At 30.8% G+C, this 22127-nt stretch overlaps 3 protein-coding genes across 9 annotated transcripts; 1 reads left to right on the top strand and 2 right to left on the bottom strand.

The window, feature by feature from the left end:
- The first annotated feature begins 3034 nt into the window (after nt 1-3034).
- LOC113867002 (pre-rRNA-processing protein TSR2 homolog) lies at nt 3035-7703 on the top strand. 2 transcript variants are annotated; one of them, XM_027501893.1, is made up of 5 exons: nt 3035-3322; nt 4782-4982; nt 5060-5148; nt 5746-5859; nt 7300-7701. In XM_027501893.1, exons 2-5 carry the CDS (start codon nt 4799-4801, stop codon nt 7522-7524), a joined length of 612 nt encoding a protein of 203 aa, XP_027357694.1. In that variant the 5' UTR covers nt 3035-3322; nt 4782-4798; the 3' UTR covers nt 7525-7701. The 2 variants fall into 2 exon arrangements, with proteins under 2 accessions (XP_027357694.1, XP_027357695.1); XM_027501894.1 differs by having other exon boundaries at nt 3056-3311; nt 7300-7703.
- Nucleotides 7704-11413: 3710 nt separating this feature from the next.
- LOC113867433 (pentatricopeptide repeat-containing protein At4g13650) lies at nt 11414-15216 on the bottom strand. The gene is made up of 3 exons (XM_027502756.1): nt 15048-15216; nt 11788-14966; nt 11414-11539 (listed from the first exon to the last, which is right to left on the bottom strand). The coding sequence occupies exons 1-2, from the start codon at nt 15141-15143 to the stop codon at nt 11895-11897; spliced, it is 3168 nt and encodes a 1055-aa protein (XP_027358557.1). The 5' UTR covers nt 15144-15216; the 3' UTR covers nt 11414-11539; nt 11788-11894.
- A 3932-nt stretch (nt 15217-19148) lies between these two features.
- On the bottom strand, nt 19149-21760 carry LOC113867286 (transcription termination factor MTERF5, chloroplastic). Of its 6 annotated transcripts, none has more exons than XM_027502508.1 (4): nt 21572-21760; nt 21231-21283; nt 20916-21122; nt 19149-20829 (listed from the first exon to the last, which is right to left on the bottom strand). In XM_027502508.1, exons 1-4 carry the CDS (start codon nt 21643-21645, stop codon nt 19745-19747), a joined length of 1419 nt encoding a protein of 472 aa, XP_027358309.1. In that variant the 5' UTR covers nt 21646-21760; the 3' UTR covers nt 19149-19744. The 6 variants fall into 6 exon arrangements, with proteins under 6 accessions (XP_027358309.1, XP_027358310.1, XP_027358313.1 ...); XM_027502509.1 differs by having other exon boundaries at nt 21231-21280; nt 21572-21705; XM_027502512.1 differs by having other exon boundaries at nt 20916-21147; nt 21231-21280; nt 21572-21663.
- Between the last annotated feature and the right edge of the window lie 367 nt (nt 21761-22127).

Consider the following 22127-nt stretch of genomic DNA (forward strand, 5'->3'; position numbering starts at 1 on the left):
TGTTAATATAGTGATTTTGTATTACTAAGAACTATTGTGTCATTTAAAGTTTCGTTATGTTTCAGTGATAATAGTGATTCCTTTATATAGTAGAGCTTAGTAGCATTGACAATAGTGATTCCTTTATCTAGTAGAGCTTAATAGCATTATATAGGTGGACGGGATAGATGGATGTAGATCAAAATGAGATAATTTTTAAAAAAATTATTTTAGGGTGATATTTATTGAGTGAGTTAGTAATTCAATCTTTTAATTTGCTCTTATACATACTATTCTGTCTTATATTCAATTTTGTATGAGTTAATAATAACTTTTAAAATTTGTCAGCTTATCCCTTTGCAGTGATCAAATAGAGAAATAAAAGGGTTTAAATTGCTATGACTTCTATAAATTTCAAGAATAACTTGTATGCATTAAAAATGTACAGTAATTTTGGGAATTAAATACCTGTTTAGTTTTTTTTTTAAAAAAAAAATCCTTTGTTTTTAAGAGTTTCTTGTGTCAGTTTTTGAAAAATACATTTTTTTTTATTGAAATAATTATTGTCAAACATGGAAAAAACATAAGAGGATGGAATGTAAAGTAAAAAAAAAAATGTGTTGCTTAGATAAGATAAAATATGAGAGAAAAAAATAAAAATTATTATTATTATTTGGATGAATATTCATGCATTAGTTGTCAGGATTATTCATATATTAGTTTTCAAGAGAATAATCTGAAGATTGAAATGAAGAGAATGCCTAGGAGATTTTTGGTGCATAGAATTAGAAGAATAAACCTTGGACATGAAAGTGCAACATTGAATGTAAGACATATTTTAATTTATCTAAGCAACACATTTTTTACTCTATGTTTTAACATTTTTCCCTACTAATTAATTGATTATTAAATAGACTAAGAAACCAACAACACATAGAAAATTGACAAGCCAATATTTTTGGCATTGGAGGTGAAAAAAAAAGAGTAATTACCTTTTTTATCTCCTTTGTTTTAAATACTACTCTTTTTATTTTTTTAAAATGTATTAATCACTTAAAAAAAATTTATTCTAAAAGTAATATCTAAATTATGTTTATGAAATAATGGCATAGAAAAAACAACAAAAAAAAAATCATATAGTCAAAATTTAATAGTTCTACTCAAATTCAATTTGAAATAAATTTTCTTGTTATAAAAATAAATAAATAAATAAATAACTATTTGTAATAAATTGTCTAGTTGGACAAGTGAATATATTATAGATAAATATTTCAAACAATGCATATAATTGAATTGTATATAATTTTTAAAAATATTCATTAATTTTTTTAATTAAATAAGATTGTTCTAACTTTTTTTTAAAATAAAAAAGTAATTTTTTTTAGAGAAAAACAAAGAAACAGAGAAAAAAAATTGTAATTTTACATATAAGACTCACGTGATATCTTTGTACGAAATGAGACTCAATTTTTAAAACTATAATATGAAAAAACTCTCAATTTAAGTAAAAAATTTAAACGTATTATTTTCATCTATGGTTATTTAATGATAATTTGTAAATTTTTCTTCAGTCATTTTTTTATATCACAAATAAGATTATTATGTAAAAAAAGTAAAATAATTTTCATCATAAAAAATAATACAAGAAATACCTAATATTTAAATTTTAAGCTATTTTAACATAAATATTTTTATAAATATTAATAAATACAGAAGTTTTTCTAAGCTAATTTTCATCTTTATTTCTAATAAGAATAACAAAATTTGACATTCCTATCAATGTTAATAATAAATTCAATGCTTCAAAAAGACTTAAAATTGTTGCATTTCTAAAATTATATTTCCAAAAGAATGGCATAAAAAAGTAACATAAAAAAAATCATATAGTCGAATTTTAATTTTCAAACTTAATTTGAAATAAATTTTTTTGTTATAGAAATAAATAAATAAATAAATAAATAAATAAATAATTGTATTAAACCATTTAATCAGATAAGTGAATCTGTTATATATAAATGTTTAAATTAAAAAAATTTATTTTTTAAAAACTTAATTGAATATTTAATCTATTTACTTTTTTTTTCTTATAATCTATTTACTTTGAATTGCTTATAGTTTTTAAAAATATTCTTTAAATTTTTTAATTGAATACATTTAGCCTAATTTTTACTTTTTTAATTTTAAGATAAAAAACTTAATTTCAACTTTAAAAAATAGAGATGCTTAAATAGATAATACTGAAATCTTGTAGGATAAAAATTTGCTTATTGAGTGTAGTTAGGGATGAAAATAGGCTAAATTAGAATAAACTTTGCATAAATAGGCCTAATCTGTTTAATAATTTTGAAGCTTAAGCCTAACTTAATACCTGTTATATATTTTTTATTAAGCCTAATATGTTCTTTTTAAAAGTCTGATTTGACTTATTAACTATTTTAATGACCTATTTTGTATCAAGATATTCAATAGGTTATTAAATTTCTTTATAAATAGACTATTAAACCATCTAAATATGTATATTTTTTAAAAGTTATAAGGCTTATATAAATAAACTATTAAAAATAATATAATATAAATAAATGAGCAAAATTATAAAAAAAATGATGGATGAAATTAGACAAAATAATATCAGATGTAATCAAGATAATAAATTATTGTTATACATATAGGATATGAAAAAAAAACTCTAACAAATAAAACTCTCATTTAAAAAATAAGTAGTAGAGATATCTTTTCACTCTAACAAAAAAGATTAAAGTTTTTAATTTATAATTTTATTATTTTAAAATTTAATTAATTTAGTATATTATTATATTTAATTTTTATATGAAATTATTTAATATGTTATAAATTTTAAATAGATCATTTTAATAAGTTTAATAATTTTTTTTAAATTTAAGTATAATCTATTTAATTAATTAATTTTAAAAAAAATTTAAACTAAATATATTAATTAAATAAATTAAGTTGGATTAGACTTTAAATAAACTAAGGCTAAGGTTATGTAAACGGCCCAACCTATTTCCATTGAAGGGTAGATTAAACAAATAAATTTAAAAGAATAAAGGAAGAGAAAAAACTTTAAAACGTCTCGGTGGTTTGCGCCGCTGCATATCTCGCTCTCCATCACCCATCGACAAAGGCAATCGAGCTCCTCTTTGAGTGTTGTCTATTGGAGTATGATACGGTGACGCAGAGCTCCACTTTTATAAACAGAAAAGAAAAGAAAAACCTTAAAAACCACGTGGGTCTCCGTTCTCCGTCACTCCATCGACAAGGGCTCTGCGTCTCCGTTCTCCGTCACCCCATCGACAAGGGCAATCGAGCTCAGAGTCAGTTTCCGGTACTTAATGCCACATTCTCTCACTGCTTCTTTAATATCAACACTTTCTTGTTAACTTGTATGCATATGCAAAACTCACCATCATCCTCCATTCGCTTGAATATTGAGATAAATAGTGTGATCTATATGGGTTGCCCCGTAGGTATATAAATTCAGAAGTTTTTCCTAAGCTTTATGCAACTTCACTTGTGTGCAACCGCTTCTTTGATTTTATGCACTTAGTAGTATACGTTTTATTGCCAATTAGTTGAATTAGTTCTCCGTTAATGCCAATTCAGCATAGTGGTATTCAGTCTCTCTGTGACCTGTTACCTCAATAATTGCGCACAAAACAGAATAGCTGTAAGATGAGACTCCAGCTTGTTATACCAGGCTCCAAGAGCCTGCTTAAGGCCATATAAGGCCTTTTTAAGCTTGTATACTTGATGTTCATGCCCCTAAAGTACGTAACCTGGTGGTTGCTCTAGGTAGACATCTTAATTGATTGCTCCATGCAAAAAGGCTAATTTAATATCTAGTTGGAAAATCCTCCATCTTTTTGTTGGTGCCAGTGCAATAACAGTTATGAGAGTTCCAAGACGAGCTACTGGTGTGAAAATCCCTTTGAGAAAATGTTCACAAAGTTGAGTTGGTGGCTTAAAAGTGGGCAGTCCTCTTACCATATCATACTCCAATAAAGTTCTGTCCACTGAGCTCAAGTGACCTTAGTGAGAGTGCCAAACTTGAGCTGGTGACACTGAACTAACCTGAAAACAAGGTTGAGAAATTCCAGATTTAACACAGACAGAAAACATGCAATTAGTAGTCATAGAGGTTTAAAAAATAAGCCCTTTTTCAGAAAAACACTGCACTTATTTTTCTTCATTCAACTGTCAGTCCTTTCTCTTGAAGTTGCTCCACACTACAAGATTCCAATACTCTTTTGACCTTAAGAAGTTCTCCATGAGCATTGCCCAGTTCTTGTAGTACTCATTCAGTTTTGACATTGCAGGTTGCACAAAGTTGTCATATATAGCTAAGACTGAAGTCTGCTGCTTCCTGCTACGATTAACTTAACTTTGATACCAGATGTCACGCTCTAGCCATAGGCTGCTATAAAATTTGAATAGCAGAGTGGTTTTGAATAGCAGCTGCGCTGCTAGAGTCGTTTGGGAATTTAAAAAAGAATCATTTTTGCCCTAAAAAAGCACGACTTTTGGGAATTTTTTTTACTTTTATTGTTATTTACTTGTATGTTATACCTAACTATGACTTCTTATTTTTAATTATGACTAAGTCATGGATTTTGAGTTCTTTAAAAAATCTTTTAGCATTTATATATAAAGTATAAATTACTTTATTTACATATAAAATTTCTAAATAGCGGTTATCCCGCTATGCATTATCTTGCTATAGTATTTTGGTGTTGGCTGCCACGCGCCACTATCTGAAATTGATAACTATGGTTCTGGTAATACAGAAAGTAGAGAGAGAAGAATGGAGAATTCGAGAAGGTTACAAGAAGAGTCAAAAAGAGTTTTGAGTGAAGGAATTGGTTTGGTTCTGTTTCGTTGGTCAGCTCTTCAAACGGCTGTTGAGAACGAATGGGGTGGGCATCAGTCACGTCTCAAAGCTGATCAATTTGCCTCTCACATACTTTCATGGTTCGTTCAATCCAAAGGTATAATGTAAGAAAAAACTCACATTCATTTAAGTTTTTTTTTTGTTTAATTTTAATTTTTTATTGTTTCTGCTCAGAGCCACTTTATATTGATGACTTAGAAGAGATACTCGATCAAGGTATGCTTTCTCTCAATGTGGAGGTTGAGGATGGCAGTATTGAAGAGGTATATATTTTCTCATTGAATTTGTTGGCCTTGTAAGTATTCATTGTTGAACTCTGCTGATATCATTTCTAATAAGGTATGCGAGGGTTGAAGGTTTTAAATGCAGTCAAATTTAAATTAGAATTACATTCCAGATGGGTCATATTAATTTTCATAAGACTCTGTCAAATAGATTTGAACTCTGTATATTTCTTTGCTATTCGCATGACCTGATATTTTTAGGGCAAATTAAATTCACTTCTGTTTAACAAAATTTCACCCGACAACCGTTATTTTTTTCATCCTACACAAACTTCTCTTAATTTATCTCAGCATTATACTGCGTACCCTTATCAATTGCAGAAATCACCCCCTCCTCAATTTCTTATGCAGTTATGAGTCAGGGGAGGTTGTAGTAATGTAAAAACGGGAGGGTATCAAATTGAATTTTGTTAAACTTCAGGAGGTGTAAATGTAATTTACCCTTTTTTATATGTGTGCGTGTTTGCCTTTACTCACCTAGTGAGATAAGGCTTTGTTGTTGTTGTTGTTGTGTGTGTTTGCCTTTGCAATGTCCAATTGTGCTTATTTTTCATCTCCATGTTTGTGATTATGTAGGTAGCTGAAAAACTAATGGTTATGCATGAAGAATGCTTAGAAGGTAATTTTAAGTCTGTTGAGATTCTCAGGGAAGCCAATCTTAAGCAAGCTGCTGATCCTCGTGTAATGCAGGTATGTTACAGCCACATCTTATTGCTTAAAGTATTCAGATTACAAATGCGTTTTAAAATAATTCCATACTTTAAACAAAAACTATATACAAGAATTTATACTGGTTCAGTCAACTCCGGCCTACATCCAGTGTTAGTTTGACAACACTAGTCAAATCTTTTTCACTAAGAAACACTGTATGTTACAAATACTATGCACGTGCAATTTTCTTAATCATTTCTTGAACCCTACAAGAAAAGCAAAACTAGAATTAAACACTATGATTCTAAACTTTTCTTGAACCCTACAAGAAAAATTTAACCAAGAATCAAAAACTATGATTCTCAAACCTATGGAAAAATCATTTCCATATCAGTTATGAATCGAAAATGAAACAAAGATAAGGATCGATTACACCTTTATTTGTGCAGAAATCCTTGAATTTTTCTCCGTAAAAGATGATCACTGAATCTTGCTCATGAACAATCACATTCTATGGAATAGCAATAACCCTTTGGTTCTCTCTTAAAGTGTATTTTGTAAAAATTTTAGCAAAGTGAAAATCGTACATTTTAAGTTAGAAGAGATAAGCTTTTTAAAACTAACAAAACAAGCCTATTTTAATTGATTATCAAACTTTGATAACCAATTAAAGTGTTCAATGTAGCCTGTATATTGTCCAAAAATATCATGTAACTGATTAAATGTTATTGTAATCGATTGTTCTGAGAGCATGAATTTTGTTCAAATGAATTTTTAACGTGTATAATTAATTACAAAATTATGGTAATCTATTAAATCAGATAGACAGTTTTGTTAAAATACCGTTTTAATAATTACAAAGCATGTGTAATCAATTAACCCGATACTTCTACAAAACAGTTTTATTTGAACAAAATCTAAGTGTTAGTCTAAACCATGTAATCAACTCCAAATACCTTGTAATTGATTAGATGAGTTAGATTTACACTTGTACTTGTTTAGATTAAGATTCCATTGATCATTCATTTGGATTTAAGCTAATCTACCACACACATGCCTATTCTGTAACAACCAATACAAAGCCACACCTATAAAATATGTTTGGCTTAAAATCATAGTAAAAGCTAAAACATAAGATTTCCATATGATATTTTCATCAAGCTCCAACATTTTAGATACTGCATGATGCTACGACTGAATCCCAGTCTGTCTTCTTTGCCTACAATTTTGCTTCCCTTCTGGTTCTCTGTAGCAGTCCTAACAACCCCCCCCCAAAAAAACAGAACATTTTGGTTGTTCTCCTGGCATGAGACATGATGTTGGTAATTGTCAACTTGTTATATATGTTTACTAAGCCTATTTGATTGATGTATACACATTTTTCCCTGTTTATGTGTAGCCTAGGCAACATTTTTGGATGATCATCCTCTTCCCTTGAATTTGAAAGAGTAATAATGTTAGTCCTTTATGATGTGCTAGATTGTGAATGATGATGAAGATGATACAGATGAAGATGATGATAATGATGAAAACATTATTAGCGACAACAGTGCTTCACACATGAATCTGGACATTCCAACATCTGAATTGAACACAAGTTCAGTGAACATGCAAGTTAATGAGCTTCTGCCAGAGGTTGCAGGTGAAGCAGATGATGGATGGGTTGTAGTCTCAAACAGAAGAAATAAGGGACGAAAAAATTAGATGGAAAATCTGTAATTACTTTTCTTAGACAACCTCGGAGAATCATTTTTACATAGCCTACTACATACTTTATGTTATGGTTTAAGTGTAATTACTTTAATGTTTAATTGCATTTTCAATCATTCTAATTTAGATGATGTGCAATTTTGACTATTTGAGTTAAGGGCTGATTGGTTTGTGAAAATGTTTTCTATTTCATTTTCTGGTTCCACTTTTAATTACAAATTTGTCACTTTGTTTTTATTTTGTTTCCTGTTTTTAAAGATTTGTATAGAAAACAGTAAAAACAAAAGAAGAAGAAGATGTTTTCAATGTTTCCTTTGTATCTTAGAGAACAGGAAATAAAATGAAAATAAAAAATAAAAAATAAAAAATAATAATAGAAAACATTTGTTAAAATCAAACCGTCTCTAAATCTCTCAACTTTTCTTAATAAATTCAGTCTCTAATCAATTTGATTCCATTTAGAACTTTCAAATTATTATTATTTTATTCAATTGTCTTATTTATGTAGGTAATTTTCCTATGTTTTATTGTTTAATGAAGAAAAAAAATTATTTTCTTTATGTCTCAAATTTTTGGCCATAACTTTATATGAAACCTAAAATATTATGATGCCGATAGTCTGTAATTTTTTTTTTTCTTTAATCCTGTTTATAAAGTTCTAATGTCACTTGTTCAATTGTTTGTATTATAAGACAATATAACAATAAAAAATATTATAATTCATTTTACTCTATCTTTTATATAAAAGGTGAAAGGAAAAGTTATATGCTATTCTGCCACTCCATCATCTTCCGTCAATTCAAGTACAGTCTAGAGTAGAATTTCACTTCTACTTCAATGTTTACTACTAGTCAAGGATATTATAGTTTCAATTAGAAAAGGTTCTTAAATCTCTCAATACCTAATAGTTCTTGAAAGAATTAAGAAAAAATAAAAGAAATTTTAAAGGAAGGAAAAGGGATAAAGAGAGCAAATCTTTTAAACAAATCACTTTAAAAAACTGTTAAGATGTTTGTTTAAGTTTTTAAAAAATAGAATATGAAAAAAAATCAAATTTCTGATTATTTTGATAAATTATTTTTCTCATAAAAAACTGAAATTATAGCTACCTTTTTAAAATAAAAGTATTTTATAATTAAAATAAATAAATAAAATAAAATAAAATATAAAAAATTATAAAATAAATTTACTTTTAAATACTTTTAAAAAATATTAAAAAAAACTTAAACAAATGGCCACATACTCTTTTACTAATCAATAGACATTACTATGCAATGATTTATCCTTTTATCAATCCGCAAAGATGCCTTCTATGTATAAGAGATATCTTCTTCATTAAACAATAAACATGCCTATGATAGATACATTTATTAATAAATATATTATAAAAATGTGTCTGTTATTCAATATATAGTTTGAAATAGACGTGTCTTTCTACAAACAAATAAATAGAATATAAGGGAAAATTATTGTGTGTTACATATTTTTTATATTGAGTTGTGCTCTTATATATATAGTTTTAACATCTATTTTTTAATTTTTATTATCTCTTCTTTTTTATCATAGCATTTGTTATATATTTTACTTTCTTTTTTTCCCATTTCTTTCTTCTTTCACCAATTTGACACCTCAAAATAAGATATAAAAATAATCATTTTCTTTAACTTAAATAAAAGATGAATGTGTTAAAAAATTTAAAATGCAAAAGTACTTTTAGTTTAATTTATATAAAATACCAACGTAATTTTTTTTATATTGTTAATAAATTAAAAATTGGGTTACAGACATGACCTTTAAAAATATTTATTATAAATTTGAAGTTAATAATTTTAATAATATAATGATTTATGATTAGATGATAATGTAAGAAATATATATAAACTATTAATATAATTTAATTTTTTTATTTAGATCATAAGTATTCTCTTTAGGAAGTAATTAAAGAGAATTTGAACTTAAATTAATGGTAATAAAATGCAAGATTTTAATTTTAATAAAAACATTTTAACTGTGCATTATTACATTCTTTAATGAATTTAATATTTGCCAAAGTTATAACATGTTTATTATATGATTTGACAAGAATGCACTAAAATTATATTGTTGTAATCAAGATAATTTGATCATTGACGGAAATCAATTATAGCTGCATAAAATGTTACCTTCTCTCTCTCTCATTCTTTTTCTTTGGTAAGGTAAGGAAATGTTACTTTCTCTGGGTCTCGTTTCTACTTTTTTATTTTCATTTTTAATATTTTGTTTTCAAAGTCATACAGTTAAATCAGTAGTTGTGCTTGACTTATGCTGATATTACGGTGTAAAAAAGAGGCATTGCTTTTCCAAATTAAAAAAATGGACATGTTATGCATGATGTGAATCACATTACTAAATCACTGCTAAGCAATATAGTTAATTTAAACTCAGGTTAAGTTTTCTCTCCTTAAAGATCGAGGGGAAAAATTGAATTTTGATGTATATATTAAAAATATTAAAAAGAAATGACTTGAAAACTCATAAAAAATTATCCCAATTGTATTTTCATCCAAAATATGGGGGATAGAAAACCAACTCCTAGGATATTGCAAGCCCAAAAGATGGGGACAAAATCCAAGGAAAGATTAGTTATACAAATTACATACATCATTTCAATAGGATGACCACATACTACAAATCCATGTTGTTCAAGTAACTTTTGGGTATGAGCAACTGCTAATAAATTTTCATTCAAGTAAGTTTTGGGGGGTGGTCAAGAACTTGTGATCCTGACAACTCATGTTGCAACACATTAACTTCTCATAAACTGTAAAATTTATACAGAGTGCAATATGAGGGTCTGAAATCACTTTGTTCATGATCACTCAATAATTTTTCATTCTGTAGAGGATCTTGACAACTGTCAGTAATTTTAGCGCAGCGCTAACTGGAGGTATGACTAGTATAGTATATCAGAGTCCTTTGAGACCTGAGTAACAACAATAAAGGTTCTAAATATTCAAAATGGAAAAGTTAAAATAAATCAATATGTTGAAATATGTAGCATGTTTCAACTACTAAGTGCAATCAAAGATTGGAATTTTAATATTTGCAACACTTTCTTGGGAAGCTATCATGTTTCCATTCACCATTCATGCCTTGATGAGGACATTAACAACATGATCAAATGAGGAACACACAAATGATATGCATGGTGGTTTGGTTCACAACCAAATTTGATATTGTTTTATGCTTCGAAAGGGATTAGTCCCTAGCTATTGGCTGAGGGATGTCCTTAGTGTGTACAGAAAGGGAAAAAAAAATGAAAAAAGCATATTGTCATAGTTAGTAGAGAAGGCAGTACCTTTGGGGCCTCAATCAACCTCTGTTTAGCTTCTTCTACAACTTTTTACCTTCCTTTGAATTGCATTTGACAGAAGCTGTCACCTATCATCAGCAAATACAGTATCAGGAATTTTCTACCTAGTGAAATGTTGATTGTTGACACATAGGAAATGGGCAAAAAAAATGGCGATGGACTTCAGGTTGAGGCTCGATTAAGCACATAACCAAAAAGAAAAGAAAAATGGAACACTTCATTTCTAAATTCTAACCAGGTTTCCACTAGCTACCAATGTTACTAAAATGAAATGGGTGCCAATCATGATCTACAGCTGAAATCGAAGTAAGCCCATTCTATGCATTCTTTAAGGTCAGATTCACTTCTACTCAATGACTATATTATTCATATATTCAGTTAATCACATTAAAAGAAATTAAAAGCAGATGGGTAACCAACCTATGCCCGCCTTACACTTGCAGGCTTGGGAAGCAAAGGCAGATGATTCATGTAAAATCCCCAAGAATCTTCAGTATATCTCAAAGTCTATTTATCAGGTCCGCAATTATGACCATGATATCCATGGAAGAACTTCACAAATCAGTGTTGTGGGTCAAACCAAATGTCACCAATAGATGCGTCAAAAAGAGTGCATGCAGTGAAAGCTCATGAAATGTTTCAGTTATTATTGTTCACCTGAAAAGGAGAATAGAGAAACATGGCTTCATGATATTACTGAAAAAAATAATTAATTTAATGTTGAATTTTCAAAACCAGAGAGCCTACTAAAGTACTCAAGAACCTGATTCAGATGAAGTAAAGCTAAACAAAAGGACAGAACATACTATATGTACAAACTAATTGAAGAACACTAATGCATAAGAAGCATCAAGTCACTTTCCTGTCCTAAAACCTATCCAATCACTTTAGGTTAGAGTTCTTACCACTGAATAGGGTGACTAATGAAAAAATTCTGCAACACTTGTCATAAATTTCAGTCTGTCACACAAGATTAGGGGGATGCATTTGTTTTAGTGAACCTGCTGCCTTCTTACCAGTAATCTTTACATGAACAAATACCACCCATAAAATGATGAAAGCGATATGAATCTCTCACTATGATCGCTCGATCTGAGATCTTAGAAATGTACTTAATCCAATTGTGGCAATCACCACAAACACGAAGATTTTTAAAAACATGGATAGGAGTGGAGCCAGACAAACTAAGCAAACCATAAGCAATTGCCAGTTTCTCACTGTGAATAATTTGTGTTGGATCCTTTTGACGTCGTTCTACATCACTCAGAAGGCTATTGGACTGTGGTACATAACCATTTTCAGCTGCCCGTTCATTAAGATCTCTGAGAAATTCATATATCGTATCTGCACAAGGATGTTTCTGATCACCAGCAAAAAATGCGTGAACTGAATTATTAACCTCTATCCAGCTACGACCAGGCTCTTTTTTAACACCTCTATCTTTCATCATTTGCCTTGTTAGATCCCTACAACCCCATTTCCCAGTCACTGCATACATATTTGATAGCAGAACATAGGTCGCTGAATCTTTGGGTTCCAGTTCCAGAAGATGGCTTGCAGCAAACTCTCCAATATCAATATTCTTATGAACGATACAGGCACTTAAAAGGGTCCTCCAGACCATTGCATCCGGTTGAATTGGCATCTCCTCAATAAATCTCCTTGCTCGGCTTAAAAGACCAGATCGCCCAAGAAGATCCACAACACATGCATAATGTTCAGGTTTTGGCAACAAACTGTGAACTTCACTCATTGATTGAAAGTAGCTAATCCCCTCATCCACCAAACCCACGTGGCTACATGCTGATAAAACTCCCACGAAGGTGACATGGTTTGGCAATACATCAAGCTGCTTCATATCCTCAAAGAGGTTTAATGCTTCAAATCCCTGACCATGTTGAGAATAACCAGTAATCATGGCATTCCAAGAAACCTCATTTTTCTCAGGCATTTCAAAAAATTGCTTTTCAGCATCATGAATGCTACCGCATTTTGCATATAGTGTGATCAAAACATTAGAAATTTCAGTTTCTGTATCATAGCCAGTTTTTATGATCATGGCATGAATCTGCTTCCCTAGTTTAAAATTAGCAACATTCGCAGCAGCACTAACTGCAGAGCCGAATGTGAATGAATTGATTTCCAGTCCAGCTTTATTCATTTGAGAAAATAGATTCAGCGCTTCCTCAAAATGGAAACTTTGTGCAAAACCGGATATCAATGAGTTCCATGATATATTATCTTTAGCATATATTTTATCAAAAGCAAGGTATGCTTCTTGTACTTTCCCACACCTAGCATAAAGACTAACAAGTGAATTACCAACTGAAAGATCATTTGAATAACCAGAGACACATGACTGAGCATGAATTTGCTGTCCTTGATTAAGTGCTTGGATACCTGCACATGCACTGATTGCGCTTGCAAATCCAATATTATCAGATTGTATCCCCTGATATTGCATTTCTTCAAAGAGGTTGAGAGCTTCAGCAAACTTTTCATGTTGTGCATACCCAGCAATCATGGCTGTCCAAGAAACGACGTCTTTTTCTTTTAATCTTCTAAAGATTTTCAGGGCAGTATTTAATTTTCCCTGTTTAGCATACATGTCGATAAGCACACTGGAGACATACACATTGAACTGAAAGCCAGTTTTTAGGACTTGAGTATGAATTTGTTCTCCTAGATCAAGAGCTCCCAAGGAAGAACAAGTTCTTAAAATACTTGGATAGGTGAATTGATTAGGTACAATGCCTTCTATCTGCATCTGTGTAAATATTTTAAACGATTCATGTAGATTGTCTAACTGGCCATAAGCCACAAGCATCACATTCCACAACACTACATTTTCAGTTTCAGTTGAAAGAAAAAAATCATGGGCAGTTTTTATATCCGAGCATTTTACATAAAGATCAAGCAGTGAACCTTCCAAGATTATATCTGAAGACATTCCAGCTTTTAATGCATATGAGTGGAATTGCTTTCCAATCAGAAGAGCCCCAATTGATGCACAGGCACTTAAAACACTAGCAACTGTAACACAGTCAGGCTTTAGGCCATCAAGACGCATTTTCTTAAACAACTCTAAGGCTCTATCACTATAACCTTGTTGAGCTAGACCTGAGATGAGTGAGTTATATGAAACACCATCTCTCTGCAACATTGCATTAAAAATCTGCTCAGCAGAAGTCAAGTTCCCTAAACGGGAATATAATGTTACAAGGGCATTGCAAACATAGGTTTCAGATGCGAATCCCTGCTTCAGAACAAGGCCATGGAGCTGCTCCCCAAGATCAAAAAACTCTTTTTTTGTACAGGCACTTAGAACACTTGAAAATATATAAGGGGTAGGACAGATTCCTGACGTATGCATCTGGCAAAATAGAAGGACTGCTTCTTCTTCACATGCACTTTGTGATAAACCGGATATCATAGCTACCCAAGAAACACTATCCCTCTTCTGTAAACTGTCAAAAACCTTCTTAGCAGAATTCAGAACACCATTTTTAAAATATAAATCAATCAGAGGATTACAAATCAACGAACTATTCTCATAACCATGAGTTATAGCCCTTGCATGTATCTGCTCCACACACTGAAACGGAACAGCACCGCCACTACAACCCCTCAAAACCACAGCAAAAGTCTTCTCATCAGGCTTCACCTCTTCCCTCACCATTTGCCTAAACAAACCCAGAACATGACCAGTCAACTTCTCAGCAACAAACCTATGCAAAATCTTGTTCCAACAAGACAAGGGTCTCACAGGCATTTCATCAAAAACCTTGACTGCACCATCCAAATCACCAAAGGCAATGTAAAATTCCATAAGACGTTCACACAAAACCAATTCAGCACAAAAACCCATCTTCAGAATCTTCACATGAAGCTTCCAACCATCAGAAAACGACCCAGAATTCAAACACCCTTCTAAGAGCCACAAATAGGTCTGGGAATTGGCACGAACCCCACGTTCTTCCATGATGTGCAAGAAATCAATAGCATTTGCATCCCCTTCATCGCATGTGTAGGCATAGCTCAATGCAGTACTGAAAGCAGAAAAACTCAAATTTTCACACAGTAACTGCACAGAGAAAAGACACAAACTTTTCAGCACATTAAGAACGTGAAGATAACCAAGTAGTAACTTGTGATGTAGCACTACCTTGTGATAATTGTAAATGGGTTTGGGAAATTTGCATTTGCGTGGAAAAGAATAGGACTTGGGACATAGGAAGAAGAAGGGACGGAGGGAAAGCATAGAGGGCTGGTAGTTGTCACAACAGCTGTTTCAGGAGGTTCATTCATCAACTGTCGGAATTAACGCAACTCCTAAATATAACAACCGTTACAAATGTGATCAAAATAATTGACATTACAGCCTATGAGGTGAGAAAAAAAAAAATGAAGTGTGATAAGATATGAAACGTGATATGGTGAATGCAATCAAATAAGAAGAAATACAGGGTAGGATAGTTTTAGTCTTAAATGGGATGTATGGCGGATATAAATAGTTTGAGGTATAAAGTTTGTTTGTTTTAGCTTTGGTAAAATTACACTTTTTACTCATTTAACTTTTAACTTTAGGTAGGATTCGGTTCAACTTTCTAACTTTTTTTATTCAACTTATTTTTCATTATTTTTATCTTTAAAGTTTGGTTGAGATATTTTATGTAGTGTTAAGGTGGCCTTATACTAGACGTACCAACTTCCACAAACAATTCTATAAATTCTGAAGCTGCATATGAAATGAATGGCATGCCAGCTTCCCCTGCCTAATTCCTGTAGTTTCAGTTCCATTGTCAGTGAAGTCCTATGGTGGGATGTGGTCTCTGCACGTGCCACATGACATTCTCTGTTCACTGGATTATTCCCACCTTTGCCAGACCCTTCCCATTCAGTGAAACACACCTTGTCACCGCTCAACTTCTCAACTCGTTTTCCTTCAATTTCATATGAGACAAGAAATAAGGAGAAATATTGGACAAGAAAAGAAAAATAGCGTACATGAACAACGGACAGTGAAAATGACTTAGTGATGGTGAACAATGACGACAAATAGCGACGGTGAACGGCGACAATGAACTGTGGATGGCATACGAGGATGCTTCTAAAGGAAAGGTTAAGTCCCAATTCTTGCAGTCATATGGAAAGTAATTATTGATTTTGAATGAATGGTTATTCATAGTAATACAATGTTATTAAGATGTCACATGATAATCACTTATAGCATATATATCACTTACCGAGATAAAAAGAATTTGTTAAATGAATAAGTTTGGACACTAAAAAAAAATAAGACTTGAAATTATTTTGTTTTAACTTAGTTACGCATTAAAAATTTATTTTTTATTTTGTGAACTTATTATGTATATAAAAATAAAAAAATAGTTGTTATAAAAACAACAATAAAAAAAAAATAGTGGTATGTTACAGCTTAAAAAAATGATCTAATATAAAAATTAGACAAAAAAAATAAGTGACTTACTAGATTTTTATAAAATCAGTCTAAAATAACTTGTTGTTACAAAAACAACTTAAAATATATTAATTTTATAAAAACAATAAAAAAAATGGCCCATTACAAAAATAAGTAAAGACAACAACAACAATAAAATTAGACATAAAAAATAAGTGATTTATTAGGTTATTACAAAAATAGTCTAAAATGGCTTATTATTACAAAAATAATCTAAAATGAACTCTTTTTATAAAAACAGTAAAAAAAATGGTCTGTTACAAAAATAAATTAAAAAATAATAACAAAAAAATTATTTGAATTATCAAGTCAGCTTGCTCGTAACTCACATAAGGCAAGATTTAAGCAATAAAAATGCAAGTCCATTTTTATTTTAAACTAAATAAATCTGACCTGTTTGAACTTTCTACTTGTATCAAGTCGAGCTGAGACACCTGTTTTAACAGCTTTAAGTATATAATAATCTTGTGTAATATTTTTTTTCTTTTAATATTCTATATATGATGCAAGATTAGTATACACGGCTACTCGAGACACATAGTATTAGTTAAAAAGTCCTTGTTTGATATTCAATCATGAGGCCAGCTTGGTCCAAAAATGAGTATTGTTCTCTCATGCTAATTCACTTTTTAAGAGAGATGAGATAACTCTAAAGGGCAAAGGGAATTGATTAGTTCGATGCAGGTTGGTAGTTTCATTACTCTAGTTGACACTATTTTGACATATTTTAAAAGTGTTGGTTTATTCTCAATTTCTACTCACTTTGCTTTGGCCTTCAAGTTTTAGTTTTTAATTAAAAATTCTGGTTTGACCATAGTCAAAGAAGAGAATTAATATAAGTACATTATTAGCACAAAGTTATCTCCTTGGGCACAAGCTTAAAGTTATAAGTCAAACTCAATTTTTTAAGATTCAACATTTTCGATTTCCTTGAGGAGTGTTCCACTGAAGTTGTTTTAGAAAAGATGTAGCATTTGCAGCTGTATCAGGTTCTCGATCCCAGCTAGGATTTTCTCGGAGAAGTTGTTACTGCTGAGGTTGAGAAGCCATTGTCAACAATAAAGTTATCGTAGAGGTACAACTTGTTTAAGTTCCTGAGGTCCAGATTATGAAAGGGAGCTACTGCTGCTAGGGCCTGAGGGTACCCACTTAAACTTCACCATTTTTTTAATAAAAAAGTTTAGATTAAATTAAATAAACGATGTTAAAATAATCTCAATGTCATATAAGATGTCTTTGATAGATTATATAATAGAGCTAAAAAAAATGATCAACGTAAGAAAAAAATAAAATTTTAAAGATAAAAATAAATAAATAAATAAAAAGTTAAAGAACTAAAGTAAAACATAAGATGATGAAATATATAATTTTATCTTTAACATTTTGATTATATGAAAATCATTTAATTTGAAAATTTTACCTGTAAGCTTTTGAAAAAAAAAATATTAAAGAAATCTAATTTCTAATTATTTTGAGAAATTGTCTGAATACTTCTTCGTAAAAGAGGAATGCTCTTTTTTGATGAAAATTGTTCATACAGCAACCCGATTTGATTTTTGTTAAGTGCTTGTTTGTTTTATTTTTTTAATTTAAATTTGGTTTAATGAAAAAATACACGCTGATATGTATAAAATTCGTGTGACTACCGTTGTACTGTTTAGCAACTCTCTTCATAAAAAATTAAAATTATAACTACCTTTAAAATAGAAGATTATTTTATAATTATAAAAATATAATACAACTTTTACTTTTCACAAAATCTCTAAAATATAAATCATTTTTCAACATATTCTTAAAAATTAAAATTACTTTTATAAAAAAATTAAACAAACGGGCAATATACATCAATAAACATGACTATGCAGTGATATATCTTTTATCGATTAGATAACATAACTTTCTGTAAATTGTAGTACAGTAAATGAATAGGCATATTGGTAACAAATATAAACAAACATATTATAAACATGTGTATATTATTCAATGTATAGTTTATAATAGACATGTCTTTCTTACAAACAAAAGAATACGTTACTTTCTTAAAAACGTGTTATTTTACAGGTGTTATTGATTAATTAAAATAAGAGTTTTATTTTAATTAAAAATTTTATTTAATACTATTGCATGTTACCAAAATAAAACTTTAATTTTAATTAATAAACAATATCAACAGTAAATTTACAATTGTACTTAAGTTTTATCGTCTACATATTGAGCTTTGCTCCTAGTGAAAGAAGAAATCCTGCAAGAGAAATATTTTCCCTACGTTCAACAATACTAAACTCTGTAAAAACCATGATTTAAGTTGAATCATATGTGTGCGTTTCTTCCAACTATTGTTTTAGGCCTCGTTCACCTTCCACGGGTAAATACTTATCTAAAGCTCCTATAAGCAACGTCTGAGAGCTAAAGATAAAATGGTAAATACTAATATATATACATCTAAAACATAAGACCATGTTGAATGAGAGCATGCGAGATGAAAAGAACTAATCTCAATCATACATACATAGATTACCAAGATTGGTTTTACTTTAAGATGATGTTAATCATCCATTTAAGAAGTTCTGTTTAGAAGAGCTTATTAATAGTTTATACAAATAGCTAATGCCTCTCAGAAGTTCATTTTAACTTATTTCATGAGCTTCTTGATATAATTTATCAAAATAAAAAATTGTTTTCAACTTATCTCAATAAATTTTATGGTTAAATTTTTAGTACAAGTTATCATTTAAAAGGAATTTATTGAATAAACACTTAATTAAATTGTATATCCAATCACACCCTAAACATTCAAGATTAGCTCTTCTCGCACTCTTATACTCTAAGGCTATACATTGTTCTGTGTGTAGTGTATATGTATGATTTATAGAAATGGAAAGGAAACACATGATTTCCAGATTAGAATGTCCTTGTTTAATAAAGTACTAGCAATTAGCAAAATTTGGCATCATGTCAGTTCATGCATACCTAATAACCTATTTTACAATGAAATACACAGTAAACACTCCAGTAAATATATGGAGATAAAGACAATCACATATACAGCAGCAATTTCAAGCAAGAGCTGACAGGGGTCATTCATGTCAAAAACCCTGGTTGAAAATGTTGGTTTAAGGAGCTAGTATACTCTGAATCACTCCCAAGACAGCTTAATGCTTGAGTTAATGAGCATGAGCTGTGTTTTGGTTTCAGGAGCAAGCCTTTGATTGACCATCTTCAACTATAACTGCAACTTTACAATTAACATAAATTAGAAGTCACTGTGCCATTGACCCAAGAAAAAAAATATCATGAAGTTGAGCTTATTCTAATCTGAAACATTGCCTTAAAGTCTCAATTCTCATTATCTGATTGACAACTTGGGTGCTATAATAAGAATCCTAATCAACTTGCATTTTCTTCATTTTCTTTTTCAAGGCCTCTTCAAAGTTGCTGCTTGACAGTGAGAGAACCTGGTTCAGCAGTAACTTCACTCCAGATGTTTTCATATGTGCAAATCTTGGTTTAATTCTTTCCTCTAAACTGTATCCAAAATATTGAGGGAATTTAACTAGCTCAGAAGTTGGGTAACCTGTGGTCAAAAAGAAATACCATTTTGGAGTCAAATTTTCAGTCAAGCTGAAAGTATACAAGGCTCCATATCTTGAAATCATGGTCCCAATTTCTTCCAAAGTGTATCCTCTCTCCAAGAAAAATTCTGTTACAGGCTTTAGATTAGCCTCAATGCTAAGACCAAAATTCTGTGGGCACCTAAATAGAAGAATGCCAACATCAACTCCCAAAGAACGAAAGTACTTAGCCGTTGGTCGGAGATTGTCTTCTACACTGTAACTAACAATATTGGGGCAGCGAGTTAAAATCTTACCTATGCTCTCTTCTGAGAGGCCCAATTCATGAAGAAAATCTACACTTTCCCTCACCTTCTGCCTGCTATAAGTCAACAGCGCCGGGAAGCGATAGATCACCTTTGGCCATTGTTTCTTGTCAACACCCAAAGATTCTAAGAACTTCATGGTGGGTTTAAGATTTTCAGACAGACTGATTCCACATAATTGAGGCCTTTTAGCGAGGATATTGGGAATGTTCTCTTTTGGCACTCCAAGTTCAAGAAAAAACTCAACCACTGGCTTAATTTTACCCTCCAAGCTATAGTAGGCAAAAGATGGGAATCGTCGTGTGATACTCCTAATCTGCTCAATATTCATACCAAATTCCATGAGATAGACAATATGAGGGCGTAGATTGCCGGCATTCGGGTCTATCTCACTCCCTCGAGACACTACTTTAAGCTTCTTAGAGTCTACCACTGGACTAGAGCGAGGAACTGACACAGCTGATTTATCCTTCACGGGTGGATTTGGATAATTTTCCACTACATTCGCTAGAATATTTCCATGCTCTTCAAAAAGGGATTCAAGATAAGGGATAAGGGCATCCCTAATCTCCATAGTTGTAAGCTCTCTCCCTGTTTATGTCAACGAGACCATGCTTAGAAGGATCCAAGAAAAAGAAAGTTATGAAAGAACAGTAATTAATTCGTTGCAACAGAACCTGAAAGGTACCGAGATTTGTGTTTAGAGTGAAGCTTTGAGACAAGGTGATCAATGAAAAGATCTGACTTGTTGGCGGTTCTAGCTGCAACCGCATTGCTTAAACCTTGTTTCTTCAAAAACAACATCAATACAGCCTTGGCTTCTTCCTTTTCTGCTGCTAACAGAGTTGGGGACATTACTTTTAAGCTCAAAGATTCATCTATGCCTGAGTGAAAAGCACCATGAAAGGTCTATGCTCATTAGAATAGTACATAAACCTCATGCCAATTGCAACATCTAAAAATATTTATACATCTAAAATGAAAATGCTTACCAGATTTTGCCTGGCACAAGAAGACCTTTGCAGGAAAAGATACTTGAGTCCTGCTGTAAAATATTCATAAGGGACAAATTCAAGTTTCAAAAATATCATAATAAAGAAAATTACAAAACAAATGGAAAAAGATTTAGATATTATTAGCCCTGTATCTCATCTTGGTAATTGCTATTGATTTTAGTTATCAGGACGAAAACAGCAGTTAAAGAGATGAATTAGATTTTGGTTGATGAACAGCACATATTATCAAGTATTGTATCCAAGTTTTATCCAAAACAAATATAAGAAAATAAAAAGACATTGATGCATGAAAATGGGGGAGAAGAATAAAAGAGTACCTTGGGGCAGTGAAAGAGTTAAATTTTGTGCAAGGAAAATGGTGGGGTGGTAGAATTGAAGAGAAAGTTTTCATCTTTGGAGGTATTGATAGTGAGGGAGAGGTTCAAGTCGTTGTTTTGAGGAATATCTTAGGGCTGAGAGAAATTTTTGAGTCAGCAAAACAAATGACGAGAAATGGATTGTTGTATGACTGTGTGGACACTCTGTTTGGAACTTTCTAACCGGAATCCAAATATGCACAACAGACACAGTCGCGACGAGATAAGATACGGTAAGATAGGCCACGTGTGAAATTCTTTTGCAAATAAATTATTTTCTTAAACATGATCTTAAAATAAGACAAAGCTAAAACAAAATTCAACATGTAATTACTCCTATATATTTTTATTTTAGTCCCTTTTTTATGTTTTGTATCCCTAAATTTTTAAAATATTTTAATTTAACTCCTATTTGTATAGCAGAAGTTACTTATCAAATGGAATTTTTATATTTTTGTTTTGATAATCTATACTATGTCTTGTAAATTAAGAAGACAACAATTATTATTGTTAATTT

This window comes from Abrus precatorius, unplaced genomic scaffold (assembly GCF_003935025.1).
Source record: "Abrus precatorius isolate BTA unplaced genomic scaffold, Abrus_2018 Scaffold5, whole genome shotgun sequence".
NCBI classification, from domain to species: Eukaryota; Viridiplantae; Streptophyta; class Magnoliopsida; order Fabales; family Fabaceae; genus Abrus; species Abrus precatorius.

Coding starts and splice junctions, on each gene's coding strand:
- LOC113867002 (XM_027501893.1), top strand. CDS start 4,799: ATGGAGAATTCGAGAAGGTTACAAGAAGAGTCAAAAAGAGTTTTGAGT. Junction 5,149..5,745: donor AGGATGGCAGTATTGAAGAG/GTATATATTTTC, acceptor GTGATTATGTAG/GTAGCTGAAAAACTAATGGT. Junction 5,860..7,299: donor CTGATCCTCGTGTAATGCAG/GTATGTTACAGC, acceptor ATGATGTGCTAG/ATTGTGAATGATGATGAAGA.
- LOC113867433 (XM_027502756.1), bottom strand. CDS start 15,143: ATGCTTTCCCTCCGTCCCTTCTTCTTCCTATGTCCCAAGTCCTATTCT. Junction 14,967..15,047: donor CCATTTACAATTATCACAAG/GTAGTGCTACAT, acceptor TTCTCTGTGCAG/TTACTGTGTGAAAATTTGAG.
- LOC113867286 (XM_027502511.1), bottom strand. CDS start 21,645: ATGAAAACTTTCTCTTCAATTCTACCACCCCACCATTTTCCTTGCACA. Junction 21,123..21,230: donor CTTGTGCCAGGCAAAATCTG/GTAAGCATTTTC, acceptor CTTTTCACTCAG/GCATAGATGAATCTTTGAGC. Junction 20,830..20,915: donor CAAATCTCGGTACCTTTCAG/GTTCTGTTGCAA, acceptor TGACATAAACAG/GGAGAGAGCTTACAACTATG.